The sequence below is a fragment of the Colletotrichum fructicola genome (genome assembly GCF_000319635.2).
Source record: "Colletotrichum fructicola Nara gc5 chromosome Unknown KSG_Nara_v1_contig09, whole genome shotgun sequence".
Taxonomy (NCBI): domain Eukaryota; kingdom Fungi; phylum Ascomycota; class Sordariomycetes; order Glomerellales; family Glomerellaceae; genus Colletotrichum; species Colletotrichum fructicola.
The window spans coordinates 3,996,946-4,019,682 of NW_027094059.1; the positions used below are offsets into that span (position 1 = coordinate 3,996,946).

General features: G+C 53.9%; 8 protein-coding genes across 8 annotated transcripts; 4 read left to right on the forward strand and 4 right to left on the reverse strand.

The window, feature by feature from the left end:
* Positions 1 to 2,238: 2,238 nt before the first annotated feature.
* On the forward strand, positions 2,239 to 4,919 carry sip-5 (the record flags this gene model as incomplete). Its single annotated transcript, XM_032024053.1, has 2 exons — positions 2,239 to 2,637; positions 2,697 to 4,919. 2 exons carry the CDS (start codon positions 2,239 to 2,241, stop codon positions 4,917 to 4,919), a joined length of 2,622 nt encoding a protein of 873 aa, XP_031879251.1.
* A 377-nt stretch (positions 4,920 to 5,296) lies between these two features.
* Positions 5,297 to 6,457, reverse strand: ARA2-1 (D-arabinose 1-dehydrogenase; the record flags this gene model as incomplete). The annotated part of the gene is made up of 1 exon (XM_032024052.1): positions 5,297 to 6,457. One exon carries the CDS (start codon positions 6,455 to 6,457, stop codon positions 5,297 to 5,299), a length of 1,161 nt encoding a protein of 386 aa, XP_031879250.1.
* A 2,156-nt stretch (positions 6,458 to 8,613) lies between these two features.
* CDH-1-2 (Cellobiose dehydrogenase) lies at positions 8,614 to 10,753 on the forward strand (the record flags this gene model as incomplete). Its single annotated transcript, XM_032024051.2, has 4 exons — positions 8,614 to 8,882; positions 8,934 to 10,031; positions 10,082 to 10,182; positions 10,236 to 10,753. 4 exons carry the CDS (start codon positions 8,614 to 8,616, stop codon positions 10,751 to 10,753), a joined length of 1,986 nt encoding a protein of 661 aa, XP_031879249.2.
* A 1,588-nt stretch (positions 10,754 to 12,341) lies between these two features.
* On the reverse strand, positions 12,342 to 13,172 carry CGGC5_v015489 (uncharacterized protein; the record flags this gene model as incomplete). The annotated part of the gene is made up of 5 exons (XM_032024050.1): positions 12,342 to 12,437; positions 12,491 to 12,627; positions 12,687 to 12,818; positions 12,871 to 12,986; positions 13,036 to 13,172. 5 exons carry the CDS (start codon positions 13,170 to 13,172, stop codon positions 12,342 to 12,344), a joined length of 618 nt encoding a protein of 205 aa, XP_031879248.1.
* An 880-nt stretch (positions 13,173 to 14,052) lies between these two features.
* Positions 14,053 to 14,799, forward strand: gedE-1 (Glutathione S-transferase-like protein gedE; the record flags this gene model as incomplete). The annotated part of the gene is made up of 3 exons (XM_032024049.1): positions 14,053 to 14,089; positions 14,142 to 14,580; positions 14,628 to 14,799. 3 exons carry the CDS (start codon positions 14,053 to 14,055, stop codon positions 14,797 to 14,799), a joined length of 648 nt encoding a protein of 215 aa, XP_031879247.1.
* Positions 14,800 to 14,981: 182 nt separating this feature from the next.
* Positions 14,982 to 17,428, reverse strand: fsdR-4 (Fusaridione A cluster transcription factor fsdR; the record flags this gene model as incomplete). Its single annotated transcript, XM_032024048.1, has 7 exons — positions 14,982 to 15,423; positions 15,475 to 16,163; positions 16,211 to 16,479; positions 16,541 to 16,732; positions 16,798 to 17,078; positions 17,169 to 17,272; positions 17,330 to 17,428. 7 exons carry the CDS (start codon positions 17,426 to 17,428, stop codon positions 14,982 to 14,984), a joined length of 2,076 nt encoding a protein of 691 aa, XP_031879246.1.
* A 770-nt stretch (positions 17,429 to 18,198) lies between these two features.
* On the forward strand, positions 18,199 to 19,610 carry arp-6 (Actin-related protein 6; the record flags this gene model as incomplete). The annotated part of the gene is made up of 2 exons (XM_032024047.1): positions 18,199 to 18,634; positions 18,706 to 19,610. 2 exons carry the CDS (start codon positions 18,199 to 18,201, stop codon positions 19,608 to 19,610), a joined length of 1,341 nt encoding a protein of 446 aa, XP_031879245.1.
* A 183-nt stretch (positions 19,611 to 19,793) lies between these two features.
* Positions 19,794 to 20,732, reverse strand: SR1A-0 (Spherulin-1A; the record flags this gene model as incomplete). The annotated part of the gene is made up of 3 exons (XM_032024045.1): positions 19,794 to 19,905; positions 19,973 to 20,201; positions 20,258 to 20,732. The coding sequence occupies 3 exons, from the start codon at positions 20,730 to 20,732 to the stop codon at positions 19,794 to 19,796; spliced, it is 816 nt and encodes a 271-aa protein (XP_031879243.1).
* Positions 20,733 to 22,737: the final 2,005 nt, after the last annotated feature.

A 22,737-nucleotide genomic window follows, 5' to 3' on the forward strand; every position in this document is an offset into this window, starting at 1 on the left:
GACTGTGGTTCACAACTAGGGAAGATGCCAGCTGGATGTCCAGCGTCGATTGGCAGAGGTGCGGTTGCAGTGAAGCCACAAGGAAAGGTGCGAATGCAAGTAATGCCTCACGATATCTGCAACTGAGTGTGAAAACGGATAGCAAGCAATCTGGAAGTGAAGGTGAGAGAGAGAGAGAGAGAGAGAGAGAGAGAGAGAGCATTGACAGCGCGCAGGTCCGGTCGGGCAGTGGCCGTGGCAGTCCTGCGTATTGCGGGATCATGTACCGTTCTGCGGGGGGAAGGCGTGGAGGGGTACCTCCGCACACGGTGAGAAGAGCTCGGGGAAGGTGGAAGGTGAGGACGTGGAGGGGAGGGGTCCCGCCTGGCCCCACCTTCCACGCCAGCCTCTCGCCCCCTCAGTACCTACCTAGGTAAGGTAGGTACCTAACTACCTATCCAGTGTCCCCTCCTCATCCCAGCTGCCTGCCATTCTGATGCAGAGCAGTGAGGCAGTACGTACCAGCCCAAGGGCACCTTCCCGTAGGTTGTCTTGAGCAAGAGCGAAACGTTTACTGCGTGCACTCAGCCAAAGTCACAGGGCAGCAATGACATGTAGAATCAATCTGAGCGCTTTCCCATCCCCGATAATCTAGCAAAAGGTAGACTTCAGTCAGGACCTTAAACAAAAGGACGAGAGAGAAATGCTACCTATGCTGAACCGCAGAGCCCACGTCGCATGTTCAGCTGCCCAGACCAGCCCGGGCCGGTCCTGCCAGCGATTTCGGTCCAGACTGTGGCTCTTTCCGCATCCACCAGGGCCCATGTACCGCCTTGCTGTGACAAAGTACCTGTGCCGCTCAAGCCATACTGTAGCCCACCCACTTCTGGCAAGAGTACATCGCGAGACATGGCCCTTCCTGCCCAAGGTAGAGCACTGTGTTCGGTTCGCTCCTCTCTGGAAAGCACCACCTCACCCCGACGTCTGGATGTACCTGACCTACTCCGTACCTGACCTCAGATCCGGATTTCCTCTTGGGCCTCTCCTGCCTTGATTCTTGGACTCAGTCGCGGTGTTCCCACTGCCTCCCGTCATATCCCTTTCCACAATTCTTTTTTTATGGTTGTTGATCTTTTGCTGCTCGCCTCCTGTCACCTCCACAGTCCCGTCGTCCCTCTCTGCAGACGTCACATCGACTTGGCGACGGCGTCACTGCACCAACCCCAACCCAAAACCCAAACCCCAAACCCACGCGACATAGAAGCAGCCGCAGAAGCAGAAGCAGAAGCAGAACAGAAGCTGTCTATCTATCAGAGTTTGGCCGCCCAGCGCACCAGCCACGCACGTACGACAACCGCCGCACCGCCCGCAGGCCTGGTGCTGTCTTTCTTCCACTGGACTGGCCTCCACCCCGTCCCCGTCCGTCAGGCCCCGTCACAAGCACAAGCACAAGCACAAGCTTCCCCGACCCGACAAGCCCGACCTTCTTTTTCTTGTCGTCTCCATCTATCAATCACTCACTCCTCCAAACCCCTGCTCCGCCGGCCGCTGCGCTGTATCCGTACAGATACCTACTCGCTGCACATACCTTACCTCACTGCGCTGCACCGCCAACCTCTGCTGCAACCTGCTGAGCATCCGTCATTCATCATTCGCGCATCAACAACATTTCTTACCACCTTACCCGCCTCCCACCACTGCCGCCCCCCCCGTTACCACCGCAGCAACGCAACCAGCATATCGCATTTCAACACTGCACCGCGCCCAGTTCTGGCGACGCACATCATCCGTCCCATCCGCCACATCCTCAACTCGACCTGCCGCTTGACTTGACAATGCCCGCACTCCTTCTCGCCCTCGTCTGAAGGATGCATTGTTGACTCGACCCATCAACTCCCCCTCATCCACCACCGCGCCGGTAATTTCCCAGCAACGCAACCCCCACGAACAAGCTATCGACCTACCTTCTGACCCCGATTCGACCGCCGACGACGACAACACATTCGCCTCCATTGTCCGTCCCTCCGACCGAGCCGATCCTTCTTACCGTCTATAGTCCCGGTGTCTCCCGTCCATACATCTTGTATTGAGTCGACAGTCATTCTTGCCGCCATTGCCGCCACTCCTTGAGCCGCAACCCAGCCTCTGCTGCTGCTGCTGCTGCTGCTGCTGTTGCTCATCGCCACGATCCAACAGATCGTGGTCAACCCCGACGGATTCACAGCAAAAACCACATATTGTACATCACTAGCAATAGCCATGGGAAATTCAAGTACCAAGGAGTCTCGTGCGTCCGATCCGGCGACCGACTACCGTCAAACCCAGGCCGCCTACCTTAACCCTTCCTCCTCTCGCGATGCACACACCGACCGCCCTAGTTCGCGGAGACAAAGCCGCTTCAGCCGCGCTGACCTCAACTTATTGGGTCTCGGAGCTGCCGGATCTTCAAATGCGGGAGGCAGAGAAGATGCCCCGTACGAGCGCAGGGAGACCAGGCAAGAGCGAGAGGCTCGTCGCTTGGAGAGGGAGCGCGTCGCCAGAGAAAAGGAAAGAGAACGCAGTATGAGGGAGGAACATGTCGACGGCGGCTACCTCGTCACTCTCGGTACCTACACTGGCCCTGAGGACTTCAGCAAGCCCATTGTCCGCCAGCTGCAGGTAAGCGTTCCTGCCAGAACACCCGTGTTTTCGACCTTACTGACATGCATGCTTTGCAGCTCGAGAGACGCCTCGCCCCATTCTGGAGAGGCCTCAACGACTATTCAGACAACTGGACCGAATACCAGCTCATCTGTGCTGGACGTGGCCTCGACATTCCTGCCGCAGATGAGCAGCCTCCTCCCGAGTTCATCCCCAAGGCGAACACCCCCGCTTCACCAACCGACTCCTCCCAGAACCTGGCGAACCTGACCGTCCCCATGGGCCCCCGGTCATTATCCGTCGGCTCAGATCGCAGCGGTTCCGGCCCGGCCTCTGGAGTAACCTCGCCCAACGCCGCTCAGCAGCAGTCGCGCAGCATCAAGCCGCGGGCAAAGGCCATTGCCGCAGCTCTCAGTGGAGGTTCCCGCAACAGCTCCGCCACCGAAGTCGCACCTCGCGAGATACAACTGCCCAACGACCCTTTCGTCAACGGCCAACCTCTCGAGGTCTTCCTCTACAAGGACGCTACCGAATGCCCCATTTGCTTCCTCACATACCCCCCGTATCTGAACCGCACCCGCTGTTGTGACCAACCGATCTGCAGCGAGTGTTTCGTGCAGATCAAGCGCGCGGACCCCCACTATCCCGAGCACCACGGAGAGCCCAACGAGCAGCCGCCGACGAACCCCGAAGAGTCCCCCGAAATGCTCATCTCCGAGCCCGCGCAGTGCCCCTACTGCCAGCAGACGGAGTTTGGCGTCACCTACGATGCCCCCCCATTCCGCCGCGGTCTTTCATATGCCATCTCGGGATACCCATCGCAGGGCACAGCCATGTCGTCTCAAAGCTCTCTGAACTCTACGCTCTCGCCCACCTCGCCGACTACAGCTAGCAGGCGCAGAGCACAAAGTTTGTCCGCCAACGCACCGAACGTCATCACCACCGATCGCGTTCGTCCAGATTGGTCTACAAAGCTGGCAGCGCAACGAGCGCACCAAGCTCGCAGGGCGGCTGCGGCGACTGCCCTGCATACCGCTGCGTTTCTCATGGGTAACAACGAACAGCAGCGCGGCTTTGCCTTCACCAGGCCAGGCAGATTCAGCCGACGCAACACGGGTAACCATACGCCTTCCGGGCCTTCCAACGCTCAGGCCGAAGGAAGCCCGAATCGCAATGTCGAAAATGAACCCGCTCAAACGGGACCTGAACCAGGACCGCGGGGTTCTTCGGGGCGGGGACCACTCAATAACAGACGCAGCAGAATGGAAGAATTGGAGGACATGATGTTCATGGAGGCTGTGCGCTTAAGTCTGGCAGCGGAGGAGGAGAGAAAACGAAAGCAAGAGAAGGCGGATCGCAAGGAAGCCAAGAAGAAGGAGAAGGAGGAGCGCAAGGCTCTCAAGAAGCAGGACCGCCAAAGCGTGTACGGCCCTGGACAGAGCTCTGCTAGTGGTAGTAGTTTGTCCCTTGGTCTCGGGCGACGACGCGGAAACAGCACGACCAGCAACCTCCGGGTGGAGGCAACAGTCCAAGGAGCCCAGTCCACTTCCGCGGCCGGCAGCGCCGAGACATCCCCCGTGGCAGCATCCACCAGCCCCAGTCCAGGTCCTACCTCGGCTCCCAACACCAAAGGCAAGGCAGTGGAGCGGCCACCCGTCGAGACGCAGTCATCCGAGAGCAGCTTCCAGAGTACCTCATCAACGCCCTCGCTCCCAATTCCCGCACCTAGTCGTGGCCCTTCTCATCTTAGGCAGATGAGCAATGCGTCGTCGATTTCCTCGTCGCTTGCTGATAGCCACAACGGAAGCTACACAAACCCGGCATACCTTGACCCTCGCGCTAGCGAGCTCAGCGTCGGTGGTCGGAGTGACGAAGGCGACCGTGACAACACTGAGCCTCTGTACAACTTCAGGAGCTTGGCAGAGATGGTCGGAGTTGATATCGAGAACGGCGAGGCTAACCAGACGGAAGAGGGAGCTACCGCAGGCGAGGGACAGAGCGCTGCATCGAAAAAGAAGAAGGCTGAGGCTGAGGACGAACCGGAGGCCGAGCAAATTGAAGATGCGCACACGGAGCAGCCGGTGCAAACCAACGCTGGCACCCTGAAGCCACCGCCGACGATTCCCGAGGAGCCCAGAAACTCAATCAGCGGAGACGAAATTTCCTCTGGCAATGAGCCATCGACCCCCGAGGTGATGATCACGCCAGTCACTCCCGCCCCTGCAACAGAGGAAGATAACGAGACGAAGAGGCTGGGGCATGAGAACGTGGTGGAACGTTCATCGGAGATTACGCAGTGAGGAAATGAAAATGACGACCATGAGGAACGTACCCGATACGAGTCGCTCAACGGCAGCATCTTGGTATGGCGAGGTGACGGGCACTTTTGCATACACTCGGAGGTTGGGAAACTGAGAACACTAAAGGCGTAAAGCGTGATTTTGGGGGCCTGGTGGGATTAGACGTGGTCTCTCCTTTTCCTTTTTTTTCTCTTCTCTTCATGCCATGTGAATGGCCGGCTCATTGTACTCTACCATAAGTGAGACGAGTTGCGAGGATCAGATAGATCTCTGCAGCTAACAATTCTATGTATCTATGCAAACGCTGTAACATGCCAAAGCTTTCCGGGCATCCAAACCTTTCCTTCCAGACATCATCTACACGTGAAGTGTGCATACTACAGATGCGGCTCTGCGGCGGGAAGAGTTGCGTCAACTGGAGGCTGAGCCCGTTGGTTCACGAAGCCCTCGTCAGGGCTGGCCCAGCTGTAGTTGCGCCACTCTCCCAGAGCAGGCCACATGTGTTCCGTTACCAAGCGCTGGATCTTCTCATAGCGACTTACCATCGCGCCCCGGTACTCTTTCTTTTCACCTTCGGCCTGGGTGCCCGAGAGATCGCGGAGCACAGCTTGGAAGTCGGCCCACGTTTCCTCCAGCTCCGTGACAGACGTGACACCCATGACGCTCACGCCGACCTTGGCAGGCCCAGCAAAAGTGGGCGGCAGGAACTCGGTGCCAAAGGCACCGCCTACGCGAGCCCAGTTGGCCATGGCCCAGTACAACGCGACGTCCTCCATCTTTTCGCCAGCGCCCTCGGCAAAGGCGACCAGGCTCTTGCACAGCTTGCGCAAAGGGCCCGGGGCAGGATGCCAGCTGGCCATGGGCCCGTCGTCGACGCCGCGCGTGGTCAACAGACCCATGCTCAGCATACTCGCGTTCGTGACGACGTTGACGCCGGCATCCTTGAAGCGGGCGAGGATCGCGTCGGAGCCCAGGGTGTTGTTCTGCACGCAAAAGTGCGAAAAGGACTGCACGGCGTCCACGGGCTCGCCCGTCTCGCGGAGGATCTTCTCGGCGAGCTCGCAGAGGACGGGGACGGGGTAGCCGCAGATGCCGACGTAGCGGACGAGGCCCTCGTCGCGCAGGCGGCGCAGTTCGCGGACGGCGGCGACGACTTCGTCGGGAGAGACGAACTCTGCGTCGTGGGTGTAGACGAGGTCGAGGTAGGACGTGTTGAGGCGCTCGAGGCTGCGCAGGACGGAGGCGCGGATCCAGGAGGGGGAGTAGTCGAACTCGGCGGGCGCGATGCGGCCTGCTTTCGTGACGAGGAAGTAGGACTCGCGCGGCGGGGAGAGGGTGCGCAGGGCGGCGCCGAGGATGGATTCGGAGGGCCCGTAGTAGGGAGAGGTGTCGAAGGCCGTGATGCCGAGGGAGAGGGCGCGGGAGACAATTTCGACAGAGGGCATCTGCGAGGGGTCGGAGACGTATTGGTAGTTGAAGGTTGCCGTGCCGAGGATCAGAGGCGGCAGGACGGCGGACAGGGGGCGCGGGCTGGCCATGATGTTGCGGATATTATGTTTTCCAACTACACGTCAGGGAAATAATTGACTGGCAAAACTTGATGTGACTATTATCAAGGTAGGAAAGAGAACCTTGAGGGGTGTCGACAGTGTTTTGACAAAAGCGAGGCTGTCGCAGAAATCGGCGCAAAATCAAAAAGATCGAGCACGTCAATGATTAGTCTCTGGGGGTCCCAAGATGGATAGTCAGGGACCCCGCGTGTGTCCGAGTGCCCCGAATGCGATCTGCCCCGCCGGAAAGGTGGGGGAGGGACTCTAATCTTCTCTTATCCTGTCTCTGTTCGGGCAGTGTCCCTTTGCTTTGCTTGAAGCGGAATGGGCTGGGTCGCGCATTCTTGGGGCTGGTAGTAGCTCCGGCGGGCAGGTATGTCGTGCTGGGCAGACGGAGGAGAGATGTTCGTTCCGAGGACCGAGACGCCGCTCATTACCACGCGTGATTGGCCATGTTTGTCATATCTCGCTCGCTGGCTGGATGTTGTTTGCTTCCGTTGTGAACAATGCCATTCATTGAACACAGACGTGCCCCTTTGAGTTGGCGATGTTGACGAATACACATCGCGATGGGGCATCCTCGATCTGGGGGAATGGGGCTGACGCCATGACTCGGCTGGACGAGTCACTTTTCTGAGCTGGTTTATCTAGGAGAGCCTGGTGCTATCGACGCGGGGCTGTCGCGTTGGCGCCGCTCGGGGTCATGGCGGTGAGTGATGGTGGGCATGGTTAGCATCGTGATGATAAGAGGTTGGGCGCGATGGAGATGCAATGGACGTCTCGCATCCAGGAACGTGGGTATGTTCTGGAAGAGATGCAATGAGGGGAATATGAAGGATCGATCATTCGACCCTGACAGCCAGTCACACAAGAGCCAAGCTGGATCTCGTGTTCCGCGTCATTCCCAACGATGCTTATGTAAGTGTTTCTGTCTGCCATATCTTATCACCCTGGCTGGCTTCTTTATCGATAAGGTCAAACAAAACACGGCGATGCTCGTGGACGTCAACAACCTCCATACCTAGCCATGGTGGTCAACTCCGCCGAGTCTTATTTGTGACCAATCCTGAGGTCTCTTCTTGTGGAGAGCATTCGTCAAGTCTCCCGCAGCCATTGAACGAAAGTCCCGAATAGCCTACCGCTTCCCGTGCACTTAACCGGACCAACAGCCTAAACTGAGACCCGTAACCAGTTTGGCTCTTATCCCTGACGCCTTTCTACTCAAGAGGATGTGATCCGAAAACTGTGATACATTTCACTTGCCGTTTTAATCATCAGTTCGATGCCGATTACAGTCAGGGCGAACTGCATCCGTCGTTTATTTCCATGTCGCCACAACGTACTTCTACTAGGTACGCCTAAATACATCCTGAATTAATGCCTGGTTTGACAAGCAAACTGCACCACCGGTCACCCGGGTGTTGCTTAATATCTCTTTCCTTCGCTACCAATGACCACCTCATGAGTAGAAGTAGTCTAGTGGACGTGGTTCCGTAAACGATGGATCGGTTGTAATCTGCAGACCGCTTCCTTGTGAAGGACACTGTGCGATATCATCTCCATTCATGTCGTCGTCCGTCATGCCGCCAAGATATTATCACCCTCTTGAGCTGCGTCCGGATTCAAAAAGATGTTTTGGCAATACTACTAGGCCATTTCATCCGCCTTGGCCAATATTTGGCATTTGGAAATCCATATTAAAATCATACTTTTATCATGGCTCATGACACGATATGCTGGCAATGAGCTCGTCTGCTTACATTCAGGTCTCTTCTGATTGCACAGTGTCCGTCAGGATTGTCGAGAGAGACTTTGAGATGTGCCCAAAATCACGGCATATCTTGAAGCACAGGAGGTTCGACGAATGTTACTGTATACGCGCCACTCGATGATTCCGCCTTTCCAATTGAGGACGATCTGGCCTCCCTTTCAATAGCCGAGTGCCTCCCCGAGAAAGATATTTGAATATGAAGAGACCTCGCATTCCTTCACATACCACAATGAGATTTGGCACGGTTTCTTTGACGTCGAATGCGGACAGATCTCCAACATGCGGCCGTCGCTGACCCCTCTCTGCACTTTTGCCTTAGCTGGCCTGGGTAAGCACTATCCTTCCTAGTTTGCAACAATATCAACTCAAAACCATGTTAGTTATTGCCCAGGAGCAGTCGACATACTGTGACAGCCTAGGTCGTTGCTTTTCATCGTATACCAACGAAGGCGGCATTACCTTTGGTATTGCTGTCCCTGAGAGTGCCTCCGTGGGCCAGCCTTACGATGCCATCGTTCAAATTACCGCTCCCATCGCGGTAGGCTGGGCTGGACTGGCATGGGGAGGTTCAATGACCTACAATCCGCTCACCATCGTGTGGGTGGACGGGAACGAAGTCACCGTTTCTTCACGCATGGCCTTGTAGGTACCCCAATTCCCCTCAGAGACGAATCAAGTGTTCATTATTTCCAGTGGTTACTTCACGCCACCCCCGTACGAGGACGCCGAGTACACTGTTCTCCCAGGCACTGTTGTCAACAACACCCATTACTCGGTCACGGCTCTTTGCCAAGGTTGCACTTACTTTGCGCCCTTCGGCAATGATCCAACTGCTCTGGATCCCAACGGAGAAAACTACCTAGCTTTTGCGTACTCGGGTGTCCCAGTCGACGACCCTTCATCCAATGAGACCACTTTTGGCATTCACGAGCGAACGGGACACTGGTATCATGACTTCAAGCCGGCGCAAGCTGCTGACTTTGACGAGTGGGCAAGTGGCAGCAGCGGGAGTGAGCCGCCTGTTGGCACTACGACTGTGACCACTCTAGCGACAGCAACTTCAACTACCACCCTCCAGACTACAGTCACCAGAACCGGAGTCCCTCCCAGTAGTGCAGCATCAACTGTCTCATCTTCACGTGCCACGGTAACATCCTCTATCGTGTCCAGAGAGCCCGCGCTCCCTGTTCCCAATTCTTGTACCGGTGTGAGCGCCTTCAGGTTCGGGTTCCAGACCGCCAGCGGATGGAGAGCTGTCAAGCTCGCCGGTTCTCTTTCTGGTCCTCGTGGCGTTGCGGTGGATTCACAGGGAAACCTTCTCGTGGTTCAGTCTGGAAGAGGCGTCACAGTCCATACTTTCGGTAGTGACGGCTGCATCTCGTCATCCAAAACCTTGATCAACAACCCGTCTCTCAATCATGGAATCGGCTTCACGCCAGACGGGAAGACTCTCTATGTCAGCTCCATGACTACGGCCTGGTCGTTCACGTATGATGCCCAATCGCAGACTGTAGGTGGGCAGACCGTGGTAGTGAAGGGCATGCAGCAGGGCGGACACCCGACGAGGGCGCTTCTTATCCCCCCGGCCACGCCACACTTGCTTGTAATTCAGCAAGGCTCATACAGCAATTTTGACTATGAATCACTCAACAAAGGCGTTGCGCGGGCCGTTGTCAAGGTGTTTGACTTGCGCAGCGTGCCCTCCGGAGGCTACACATACAACACTCAAGGGTGGTTCCTGGGCTGGGGTCTCCGCAACGAGGTGGCCCTCGCCGCTGACGGAAACAACATGTGTGTTTGAAGTATGTCTTCTTTATCCAATAACGCTGACTGTGATGTAGGATCTGGGGTGTGGAAAACAGCGGAGACGACTTCGCCCGCACAGTGAATGGCAGGAGCTACGACATTCACAATGACAATCCTGCGGAGGAGCTGAACTTCCGTAAGTTTATTCACTAATAATCCATTAAACTTCTATCTCGCTAACACCGATAGTTGGCGACCCTTCCAAGCCAAATGATGACTGGTACGGTTACCCAACCTGCTTCACTGTTTGGGAGCCCTCCTTTATTACGGATAAGTCTTTCAGGGTCGGCCAACAATTTGTCGTTGCGCCGAACAGCACCTTCAACGATGACACCTGCACGTCTCGTTCCATCGCGCCTCGACTATCAATACAGGCCCACAGTGCGCCCATTGGGTCCATATTTGACCAAACCTTCCAGAACCTATACGTCACGCTACACGGGTCTTGGAATAGGTCCCCTGCAACGGGATTCAAGGTGTCTGTTATCCCATTCACAAAGCTCTCAAATGGTCAATATGACCCCGTAGCGCCTCCAGACTCAAAGAACGGCTACAGTGATATCTTTTGGAGCACGAATGTGGGCAGCTGTACTGGAGCCACGTGTTTTAGGCCGTCTGGTATCACTTGGGACCGTGAGTTTTCGAGGTTGTTCGTTGCTAGCGATAACACCCAAGAGGGGGAGCTGTTCATGTTGGTTAAATCATAGCTAGAAATAGGAACACGCATGAGGGAGTTAAGGTAACAATGTTGACAACCGACTTCCTCCTGTTGACGGTGAAGTCGCTCAATCAGCTTTTCACCATTGTAGAGCACAACTTCGATTTCATTTCCAGATGTCTCGTCTTTAGAAGTTGCAATCAATACCAATCAATGGTTCCATGGTAATCTTTACTGCCAAGACAACAACAGCCGGCACTCACAATAGCCGGGGCATGTCCCGGAACCACAAGCGCCGATTTTCCCCATTGCGCCAGGTCGGAGGAATGGGGACTCTGCTCCGAGTACATAATGCATTTCGGCATCTTTGACGAATACCAGTCGGTCAATGCGGTCCGATGCGCAGTATATTCAATCACCAAGGGTTTAGGAATGCAGTCTTGTGACCTCAGACTGTTGCCTGGTAGGTCGGATGCGCCACTGTACACAGGTTCGAACCATGAACGCCATAAGTCGCAGAGGACTGGCCTTTATTCATCGCCTATATCTTATTGATCGTAGATGAACGACTCGTCTGAGGGTACTAGTGTGGATGATGACTCGGAGTGACGCGATAGCAACGAAGAGTGACCTCAGTTCACCGGGATTACTGAGGATGAGAGGGTTACTATGGATGCTGTTCTCCAAGACAGCTTCCAGCGAAGCATATTGGGTGAGGAATGGGCCTTGGAGGGTGATCAGCTGGTTCGGGAACGTCGTCAACCGTCCTAATGGCAACACTTGAGTGAAGGTGATGGACGGTATACAAGCGCCATCACCCACGAGCCTCGGGGCAACAAGCATCTCTCCGGCATTCTGAATGCGCACATTGGCTCCTGCTGCCAACTGATTCAATGTTGCAAACTTCTTTGGTAGCTGGGTTGCCACGTGTCACCGCCAGCTTTTCACTAGCCATGTTTTCATTAACAATCACAGGGCGCAGGATGACATTCGCTTCGGAACTTTTGTCGTTAATGTTGTCGCAGGACCATCTAGGAGAAACATTCTTTTACCTTTGGAAGATGGCAAGGGGCCTGAGCACAACAACCCTTGATCTCCTGCTTCAAGCGACTCTTGAATTGAGCGGGCGAATGGTTGGAAGAGTTTCGGTGATTGAAAGTCCAGGTATTCTGAATGTGATCCATGATTTGGATTGAAATAGTGAGAGTGGCCGCGTTGATAGATGCTATTGGTTATAATTGCCCCGAGCTTTCATGCTTTCCGGGATGTCGCGACACCAAGATCTGGATACGGTGCGACGAAATGTCCGAAAGTACCGTCTTGGCATCAGGGATGCAGCAAACTTTCTGACAGAGACGAACGAGGGAATAGTTACAACAGGCAATAGCATCAGGAGCAACGCGAAGTATGGCACTTGAATAAGTCTATTTGTAACCTACAGGAAGGCACGAAGATCGCCCCCAAACGCGACCTGCAGATCTATGAGTGCAGCTAACTAAACTGGGTCAATGTCCTCCAAAGAAATGAAATTCGCTCTGCTATGAAATACTTCGCCATGCTCTCGATCTGAAAATGCGCAGAGGTAGGATTTTGAACAAGTTGCATGCGGTGAATTTTCAGGGGTTTCCACCGAGAAGTCACTGGGGGATCCCTTGAAGAAGTTCCTCGAGGCTACCAGAGGTAACCACAGTGGTCTTCTCACACAGCTCAGGGGGGCAGTTTTCCTCATATGCCTATCGAAAGCTTAGTCAACAACATGATACGTTCGGTTCTAGATCATGCTTACATATAACGTTCCAGGCTTTCCGGTGCAGTCGTCTCTCAGAGGTACGTGCCTGGTGACCGATTCAGCAAGAGAGGTCGGGCTCCAATTGAAAACCAAAGGAGCGAGTGGCTCGGCCTCGCGGTATTGGTTGATGTTCTCTGTGTCAAGGATCAGTCACTCGACTCCAAAACGTTTAGGGGAAGCGGCAGCATGATACCTTCAAAGCGGTTGACAAGCTCCAGCATGGTTGAGTTCCTAATACCCCATCCCACGCCGGTGACTCCCCAACGTCTGCCCTTCATGCGGTCTGCAATGTTGGAAGCCGGTTGATCGGGTCCTTGGAAGAGAACTGTGCTCCATATTTTAGTTCCAGTAACATGTATTCTTCCCGTATAACGCACCATAGACATTGAATCCAGCCTTGACGAGGTTTGCAGTATCGTTGCGCAAAGCAATGTCAGTTTGAACCGGATCAAAACCTCTAGAGAGGACAAGTGGATGGTACGCCGTAAGTCCGCTATAGACACGTTAGAAAGTCGAGGGAACTCTTCTCTCGTTCAACTCACGTGTAGAACACGTTCACCTCACCGCAGGTTGCGTTGGTGGGGAAGGTTATCTTAGGTGTCGGGATCGGGTCGCTGGCATTCGGTGCAGTCAGAGCACATCTAGCAGCAACACAGACAGCTCGGTTGAAGAGGACCATGATGGGAAGCTTGAAGTAAAAGTTTCGGAAGAAAGTTACAAAATCTTGGGAAGGATGAATGGATTAAACTGTAGACAATGAGTCTGAGTCGAAACTTCAGCATATCGAAGTCGGGGATCCTGAATCTATCTTATAGCTAATTTTCCGACATATCATGTATCGCAGATGCTTAACACTTGATCTTTACTTCCTACCATGCTAGAATGCTTCGTCCATCTCCGGTAAACCAGCAGAGTCATCACCAGAGCATCTCGATATCCACTTCGGGCGCACTTTTCGGACGTTTCGGATGGTCGAAATGCGCGACTCGCCGCTGTGCCTTCCAAAGCTCCTTGACGCAAGACCAAGCATCGCAGCGAGGCCAAAGTAGGAACTTCGCGAAGTCAATTGCACTTGCAAGGTATCACTTCTTAGCATCGCAACAAGATTACTCCTGAAGCTCCTTAGTGGGGCGTTTGCTGCCGTATCTAGGCCGGTCCGCTGGTTGTCTTCCGGTTGACTAAGCGGGATCGTCTTCTGGCCGTAGTTGTCAAGATGCGGTCAATATTCGAGTCGGAGGTGGCCGGAGAGCGGATCACAGAAGGATTTGAGAATCGATTTCAAACCAAGAGTGCATTTCTAAGCCGGAATCTACCAATGGTTGCAGCTCACCTTCTAACAGGACGGACACGGACTTCTTGGCCACTTTCATCCGAACACCTCATGACGATGGAGCTCGCTGCGGAGCTCAAGGCATAGGTCAAGGCGCAAAGTGTGATATTTAAAGTGCATGGCTATGAGACTCCCATCTTCAACAGCACTACCAACAACACTTGTCTCGATACCAAGGATCATCATTCTCCAGGCCACTTTGGACCACGGCACCATACGCAGCGCAGCTATGTCTCTGATTAAGCCCGTCACTGTATATGTCCTAGGTACGCCTTAGACACACGCGTAGATGGAAGACTGTGGGCTAACAGGTTGTAGGAGGTGGCCCGAACCCCTTCAAGGTCTTGATCACCCTGGAAGAGCTTGGCATTCCATATGAAAAAATCGAGGTCGAGGACGTTAAGAGCGAAGCATTTCTCAAGCTAAACCCCAACGGTCGTACCCCAGTCATCACAGATCCCAACAATGACAACTTCACACTATGGGAGTCTGGCGCGATTGTCGAGTACCTGGTCGAGAAGTACGATGCGCTGGGGAGTTTGACCCTCAAAGACAATAATAGCAGATGGCTGCTGCAACAGTATCTGCACTTCCAAATGTCGGGACAAGGCCCCTATTACGGACAGGCGGTGTGGTTTTACCGACAGACCGAAGACATCCCAACCGCCAAGCACAGGTACATCGAGCAAGTCTTGAGAGTATTCGGCGTCTTGGACGGAATTCTCAAGGACAGGGAGTATCTCGTTGGTGGCAAATGGTAGGTACATTGGCCCCGACATTGCTACAAGGTGCTCACCAGTCTAGCACCTACGCCGATCTATCCTTCATCCCGTGGAATCGGGTGGCTCTTGGAGCACCGTTTTTCAAAGACGAGCTCTGGGAGAAGCATGAGATTAAGACTCGCTTTCCTCATTTCTTGGCATGGCATGGACGCCTCAATGCCAGGCCGTCGGTCAAAGCTGCCTATGGAGCCTGAGGTGAAATCTTTGTAGGTGTCTGGCTCGTAGCCCCATGCAAGGTGGCGGACTAGATATCGTAGATGGGAAGGAGCATATTAGAATGCGCAAGTATGTGATGGACTATGGGTGGTCGAAAGAATTATACTACATTGGTATTTGTACATAAAGCTACGATAATACATGTACGTAAACGATTGCCTCACAGATTGCCATCAATCATGCTATCTGGTGGCAAACTCCAATCGACTATTTGCAAGAATCCAGCCGAGAGCCAGTTATGGCTACCGTGCGATATGCCCTCCCAGTTGTCCTGGTCAATTGCTTCAGGGACCGGGAGAACAGGCACAAACTCTTCATTTCCATTACCCTTGTCTATGGTCAAGCTCAGACCATTGAGAGCTGTGCCGAGGGGTTCCTGCACCGCGTTTGGTGGATCCACGACAACAGATACTGCTACTTCGTACAATGCCTTGATGATGTGGTAGGAGGCAATCTTCTGGTGGTTCACGTCATACCTTTCGTAGAACGAGAGGACGAGTTTGATCAGCTCGATATCCTGTGCCGCTGTGGCAGACGTCTTGTTCTCGATGATATTGATGAAGAGAATGTCGACACTCCAAGCTACCTGATAAAGAAGGTATCTGGCCTGAGTCAGTATGGCCGGGCAGTCTATCCATTGAGGTGCTACTAACATTGTGAAGGGATGGTCGATGTGGTGGTAGTTCAAGAGTGATACAGCCCCACGAGCAGCATTGACGCAGATAGCAACGCTGGGGCGCAGAAAGTCCATGTCCTGCGCAGACAATGGCATTCTAAGCGCCGCCGAATGAACTGCTACCACCAACTGGAAGTACACGAAGTGCAAGACACTCAATGCCATCAACCTAGCATGATTGTCATCATCCAGAGAGGCACCTGACTGCTTCGGGCGAATCATTTCGGGGATACTATCCCGCCATCCCTGGAGCTCTCTATCCAGGAGGCCAATTTCAGATTCTAGGGCAGTCGCTGACGTCGGGCTGTTCAGATACAGTCTTGAGTAAATTCGGCCCTGGATTTGTGCTAGCTTGACTTCCTGCCGAAAGTAGTTGAGAACGACGTCGCCCGGATAGTAAAAGAAGCCATAGCAGTCCAAGGGATACTCTTCGGGCAAGTCAACGAGGAAGTTATCAGTGATTAGAGGCGGCTTCCCAATCCGTAGCATCAAGTCATGGTCAAAGATGTAGGCTTGCCAGAAAAGACGCCGACGATGTTGGATTTCCGAGTCGCTTAGGCCGGGATGGTTGCTATGGTAGTAACCTCCTAGAAGGAGAGACTGCGTTGCTAGAGCCAGAACAGAAACAGCAATGTGGTTTTCGGCGGTAAAAATGAAATGGGACACCTGCATCGTCAATACTGCAACTCAATACCGCGGGATAACAGACTCACCAGCGCAAGGAGAGCCCCTATGGTCATGGGGCAGGGTGAATGCAGCATGGCGGTAGGTATGAGGGCCATGGCATTATGCAAATATTTCTCATGTTCTCGTGTGCCGTGGAGCAAATCTCGTTTTCGATGAGGGTGCAGGAGGATGGTGTATAGGGCTATCTTCCAACCGATGCTGCTTGACGATTGTCCATGTAGATACGACTGAACCGCGGCGCGGACTGACGACTCATCAAAGAATTTGATGTGTCGGTTGAGAGTGAGGAAGAAGTCTAGGACGCGGACAGATCAGTCGAATTGATGACTTGGTTGGTTTTGAATAAGGCAGCATACCTTTCATGCATTCCGCCACAACAAAGTCCGATGGGAAGGAGTCAGTGGCTGTGGAAACATAGTTGAGGGTTCTTTGTGGCGGGATGCTATTGATTTGGTCTAGAAGTCCGCGGGCAACGCCAGAGAAACGCTTGTCCCCAACCAACGTGTCAATCTTCTCCATGCCCTCGGCCGAGAAAAGCAAACAAGAACCTGTTGGCTTGGTCAACTCCTAGTTCCCATGCAGCTGAGCTGACATTTATGAAGTTGATACGTACCACCGGCGCCGATGGCAGCTTCGGGCATAGCGTCAGCGTGGAACAGCTTCGGCCCAGATGAAGTTGTGCTTGACGGGGATGTCAGACTCGGATCGGGCTGTGGTGGGTTCTGTGCCGGCGACGTCTTCATCCATGTGGAATGGTCAGTAGTGGCGCCATTTGACGAGGCCTCGCTCATGGCCCGAGGCTGGGCCTCCTGAACCGATTGTGGTTCCTGCAGGTCTTTGACCAAGCGCTCTATCTGAGCTAGTCTTGCGGTGACATTTTCATAGAGACTCTCTCTGGATAGGGGCGATCAAGGTTAGTCGGTTGGTTGTGGTTTTAGGATACGCGGAAAGTAAGGCAGGCAAGCAGGCAGGCTGGTGACTAACGTCTTTTCTTTCCGAGGATTGTTCTTCTTTCTTTGAGGCCAGGCGCAGTCCTGGCCGTATCGTTCGCAGGTGGAGCATATTGGTTTCCGGTGGTCGCACTTTACCTAATCATTCAGTTGGCACATCGAGCGTACCAAAAGAGAGAATGGCTAATATCAAACCTTGCGACGTCGGCATGACGAGCACGAGAGAGATGGAAGCCTCACGGCCGCTGTGAAAGAGTCGGCTTCCGGGACTTGCGGTCTATGCTGGGATTGCATCGTAGTAGGACTTCGGAAGGACATTCAAAAAAGCCCTGCGATTGAACATGTGTTCCGGCGCTCTCGACGGTCAAATGTTCGGCAGTGGTTTGTTGAGAAGTGGAAAGATGGGTAGATGGTGGATGTTCGGAACCTGCCGACTAACATGAAAGACACAGACGGACGTATCGCCTGCCATCGGACAGGAAAAGTTCCGTCCGACGTTTTTAATGTGGTTCTCGCTCTCGCTTTTAGAGAAAAAGGCTTGGCTTCCGTAAAAAAGGGTTGCATTCCGTTACAAAAGACTATCTGCTAGAGCCCAATCCGCGGCGCGAGCATAAAGAAAGTTTACCAGGGTGCCAGATCCCTACATAATGCCCACTTGCCGTAGGAAGAACGAAGTGCACAATATCGTCGAATTATACGCAGTAATTATGCGTTCTACGAATACCATGGCACTACGGTGTATTGGGTTCAGTTTTATGTGATACCTACCTAAGGTGGGCGGCTTGGGCACGGGCATCTGTCAGGATTGATTGTCCCGGCAGCTAGGACCAGCTGTGACAGACTCACCGACACACCGACACACCGAAAGTCCGGAGATACTTCCGGAGTCCCACACAGCATCCCTGTCGGTGAGTAGACCAATTGGAGTCGACGATGAACTTTTCGCCGTTCCAACACCGAACAGCTCTCCCCACGGCAAGCCCAAGGCCAACCCCAGGTTGCTGTCAACGCGGCGCGTGGACCGATCGCCAGCTTCAGCGCTCACGACTACGCACATCGTCAAGATGGCGGGTGGTCGCAAAAGCAAATCCTCGGGCCCCGCGCCTCCATCAAGAACGCTCGTCCTCGACAACGGCGCGTCCACCATCAAGGCTGGCTTCGTTTCCGACGAGCTCACCGAAGACCCGCGAATCATCCCCAACTGCATCGCCCGCGATCGAGCAAGAAAGGTCTACGTCGCGTCAGATCTCGAGAAATGCCGAGACTTCGGAGAAATTCAGTTTCGCAGACCCGTCGAGAAGGGCTTCATCGTCAATTGGGAAGCCCAGAAGGAAATCTGGGACCACGAATTCTTCGATGACAAGGCGCCGCAAAAGTGCGACCCGACCGAGACGAGGCTGCTGCTCACAGAACAGCCCAACTCACTGCCTATTTTGCAGTCAAACTGCGACCAGGTTGTCTTCGAGGAGTACCAGTTCGCTAGCTTCTATAGAGGCACAGGTAAGTCCCTCCACTGTTCCATGTCTCGCCCAAAGGCGTCGGTCGGCCATGAGCTAACTGCCATGCTTCAGGTGCCTCGTTCAATGCGTACCACGATATCCAAGGCATTCTACAAACCCCTCGAGACCCGAACACTGTCCCGCAGGTTCCGGCCGAAGTCGTCCTCCTCATCGATTCGGGCTACTCCAACACCATCGTCACTCCTCTCCTCAACGGTCGGCCCCTCCAGTCGGCCGTTCGCAGACTCGACGTAGGGGGGAAGCTCTTGACGAACTACCTCACCCGCCTTCTCTCCCTCCGATACTACGACATGCGAAACGACACCTACATCGTCAACGAGATCAAAGAACAAGCCAGCTACGTTTCGCTAGACTTCAATGGTGACCTTGAGAAGACATGGAAGGGAACCCGAGGCGAGATAAGAGAGCCATACATGACCGGGGCGGGCATCGCCAAGGACTACGTTCTACCTGACTTTCACACCCGTACCAAGGGCATCGTCCGAGACTTTGACCCGGCAAATCATACCAAGGCGAAGAGAAAGGCGGCAGCGGACAACAACGAGGATGTTCTTACCTTGCGCAACGAACGCTTTTCCGTACCTGAGCTCCTCTTCCAACCTTCTGACATTGGCCTCCGCCAGCCCGGTGTTGCCGATGTCGTCATGCAATCGCTCTCCGAGCTGCCCATCGGCCTATGGCCAGGTCTGCTGGCCAACATTGTGGTTGTCGGCGGCAATGCCTTATTCCCGGGTTTCATCCAGCGACTCGAGAAGGAGTTGGTTAAGAGGGTTCCGGACGCCTGCATTGTCCGTGTCGCACATCCTGTCGACCCCATCACGAGCACTTGGTACGGCGGTGCCAACCTGGCGAAGCACCCCGACATTTTGAAGTACTCTGCCACAAAACAGGAGTACGAAGAGTACGGCGGGGCCTGGATCGCTCGAAAGTTCGGTTCAGGAAGCACAGCCGAATAAATCCTTGTGCTCTACGATACATTACGGTAACCCTACTGTCGAAAAGGACATGCCTCTCAAAAAACCGCCCCAGGAACATTCCACTCTGGCGTAAACCAGCTGCTGATTACCCCCGATGCATAAGTCTATGAATCAAAAACAACCAACTGCTATGCGTGTACAAAGAGAACAGTCTTGGGAATATCAAATGCGCCACCACCCGAACAATACCTCCCAAAGAGACTTCTGGTGCTGTGTAAACCCTCCGATGTCATGCGGTCGAGGAAAGAACTTGATGGAGGGTTGGATGGATGGCCTAGCGCGATCGTCAGCCCAAGCATTCAATGGTAACAAGGGTTGAGGTCATACTGTAGACTACCTACTTGGAGCCTTGAGCCTCGCATCGTTTCAGGCATTCGGCAGACCCAATAGAGGCGCCGGTACCGACAGCCGGAATGTCACGTCTGAGCTGGACGAACTTGGCGGACAGAGGATTCCCTCCGAATGCGGCGGCAACCACACTTTGAGGGAGATCGAACAAGCCATTCGCGACGTTATGTGTCCCGGCATCCTCCGAACTGAGAGCTGAGATGAGGGTAGCATTTCCACAGCCTAAAGAACACATGGTTAGTCTCTGTTCTCGCATTGCCTCAGTAGCGGAAACTTACCAGTATTGGACATAGTATGTAGACTCCCCTGCGGGAAAAGAGTCATCATTCCAGGCTCCAGCAGCGTCTTAACGACGCGTGCGCCGTTTTCCAGAGTCATGTATGTCTCGGTAGTCCCTTCAACCGACACGACGTAGTTGGAGGCCCTGGCATGGTAGTGAGGTGGCAGCATGGCGCAAGGGCCGAGGCTGATCCAAGCCATGGTCATGCCGTTGCCAACAGTTGCTGGGAAAGTGGCCGCATTGGCGTTGACCACACCGCCGGGGCTATTGGTGTGGAATGCATGCGAAAAGTAGTTGAAGGTCCAATCCTTGTCGTCTGGCAGTATATTGAGCTTGTCGAGCTCTGTCGGGCTGGACTTCAGAGATTTGACAACATCCGGGTACAGAACCTCGTCGGTGGCGATGGCACTCGCTACGAGTAGCCCAAAAATGATAAAAAAGACTGTTTTTGGCGACATTGAAGCGGCGATCATGTTGGACGAAGTGAACAAGGTTAAGGCGACCAGAAAGGCGACCAACTCAATCGTGAATATCCCGTCTAGACCGTTCGTCCTCTGGCGGACTAGGACGAGGCGACCTTTTATCAGCCGATCCCTGACTATGTCCTAGACGGCTTTGTGTTGTTACTAGAGCCCCAACTGGCCTCGTGAGGCGCTCTACAGCAATGGAAGCTGCGCGAGGGGGGTGCAGCGCGGGGACCGAAGAGACTCAAGCAGAGCCAATGACGTCAAATCAAAACACCGGAACGCTTTCCATTCGGGCAACAAGGTGCTACGTTCCCATCCCCCTGTATCTGTGAAGATCAAGGAATCCATCCATTGCTGACGAATGAGGATGACCGATCCTCTGTGCTCTCCTCAGAGATCTCGATCGTCTCGATCGCTCATGAAGGTCTGTCGTACACGGAACCCTGGAAGTAGAGAGGACTCTGGAAGCCTGGGACCCTGAGACTCTCGGTGCTCAGTACCAGGCGAGTGTGCAACTTGCCACCCCGCCTGTGCACGGCGAGGAGCACACAGGGACCATGGTAAAGTGGTTTGCCATGTCACATCCCGATATGTAGCTGGGGCGCGGCCGAGCTGACTGGAGATGATACAGCCGTGTATGCCCTATTTTCAAGCTGTTCCAGTGCCTTTTCTGCTGCGCAGTACTGCGGATAAGCCCCCTTGAGCAAATGATTCGATGACACCGTCAAGAAAAGGTTTTGAACCAGCTGATGGGACTATTCTGCGAATGCATCTGAAGGCAACCTGAGAAGCTCAACCGGTTTTCGGTAGAAGGTGAGTTAGAGGCGGAGACTCAAGTGCCCTTGGAGTAAGATGGTGTAACCAACGGATTTTTCGCATGGCAAACTCAACTCGGTATTCGGCTGTAATCTGTTTGTGGGGGAGTGCAAGATGTTGAATACGAAAGACTCCACCTTCTGATCGCTGTGTTTAGTATCGTTGACAGGTTACCCATCCCTGGTGAGATGAGCATTTGTCCACGCTGAGGCGCCGTCGTATACCTTGTGGTCTGCTGCTCGTGACGTTGAGAGCATGGTGTCTGAGGCGAGCTGTTTCCCTTTCTGGATTATCAGTGCGGATGAGGCTACCCGCCACGTAACGTGGATATCTCAAGGAACCTTCTCCGGCGTCTCCGAGGCCGCCGGTCTGTCAGGCTCATACGATATATGATCTTCAATCCTCACCGACTCTCCATCATAGGAATCGTCAGCAGCGATATGAGTCAAATCACCTCGTGATGCTGGTCATGACAGACATGGCGGAGAGGATGATGGTATGAGCCTCATCCATATCGCTACGCCGACATGCGGCGACGACTCCAGAGTCATTCGAGTCCACACCCAGTAAGCACCTGTCAGTCGGAGTTAAATGGCCGAGACATCTCCTAACATCTCGTGACGAACCCAGGTCTGCCTTGACTGCCACCTACCATCCTTTCGAGGGGGGAGTGGGTGGAAGCGGCCGAGTGCCGTCTCTTGCCCAGAAAAATACCGACAAATTCCGGACTGTCACGCGGCAAAAAAACAAGGGAAAGAAAAAACAAGACACAAAAACAAGACTGAAAGGGAGAGATACTAGTCAGAGATTTAGACACATTTGACCGAAATAGAATTAAGAAAGTCTATTACATCCATAGGCTTTGGCATTTGACGCCTTGAAAACGCTTCACATCAATGAAGGGTATCTTACGAGAAAGACATCACTGCTCGCTGATGGGAACCCACGTCCTCCCAGCGCCGGAGGGGGACCAAGCCAGATACGAAAGCATCCCCAAAAGTCGGGCCTACGCGCCCCATCCTCGAGATGAGCCAGAAAATGAGAGGAAGAATGGTGTCACGTCTCAGTGACATATGAGAGTGGAGATATTCGGCACAGGAAAGAAGGGGAAAGATCAGGGCCGAAGCCAAAGGCCTTTTCGGATTGGGTTCCGTTGTGATGCATTCCCCTTCAGTGGGTTGCCGTTTACACGGCA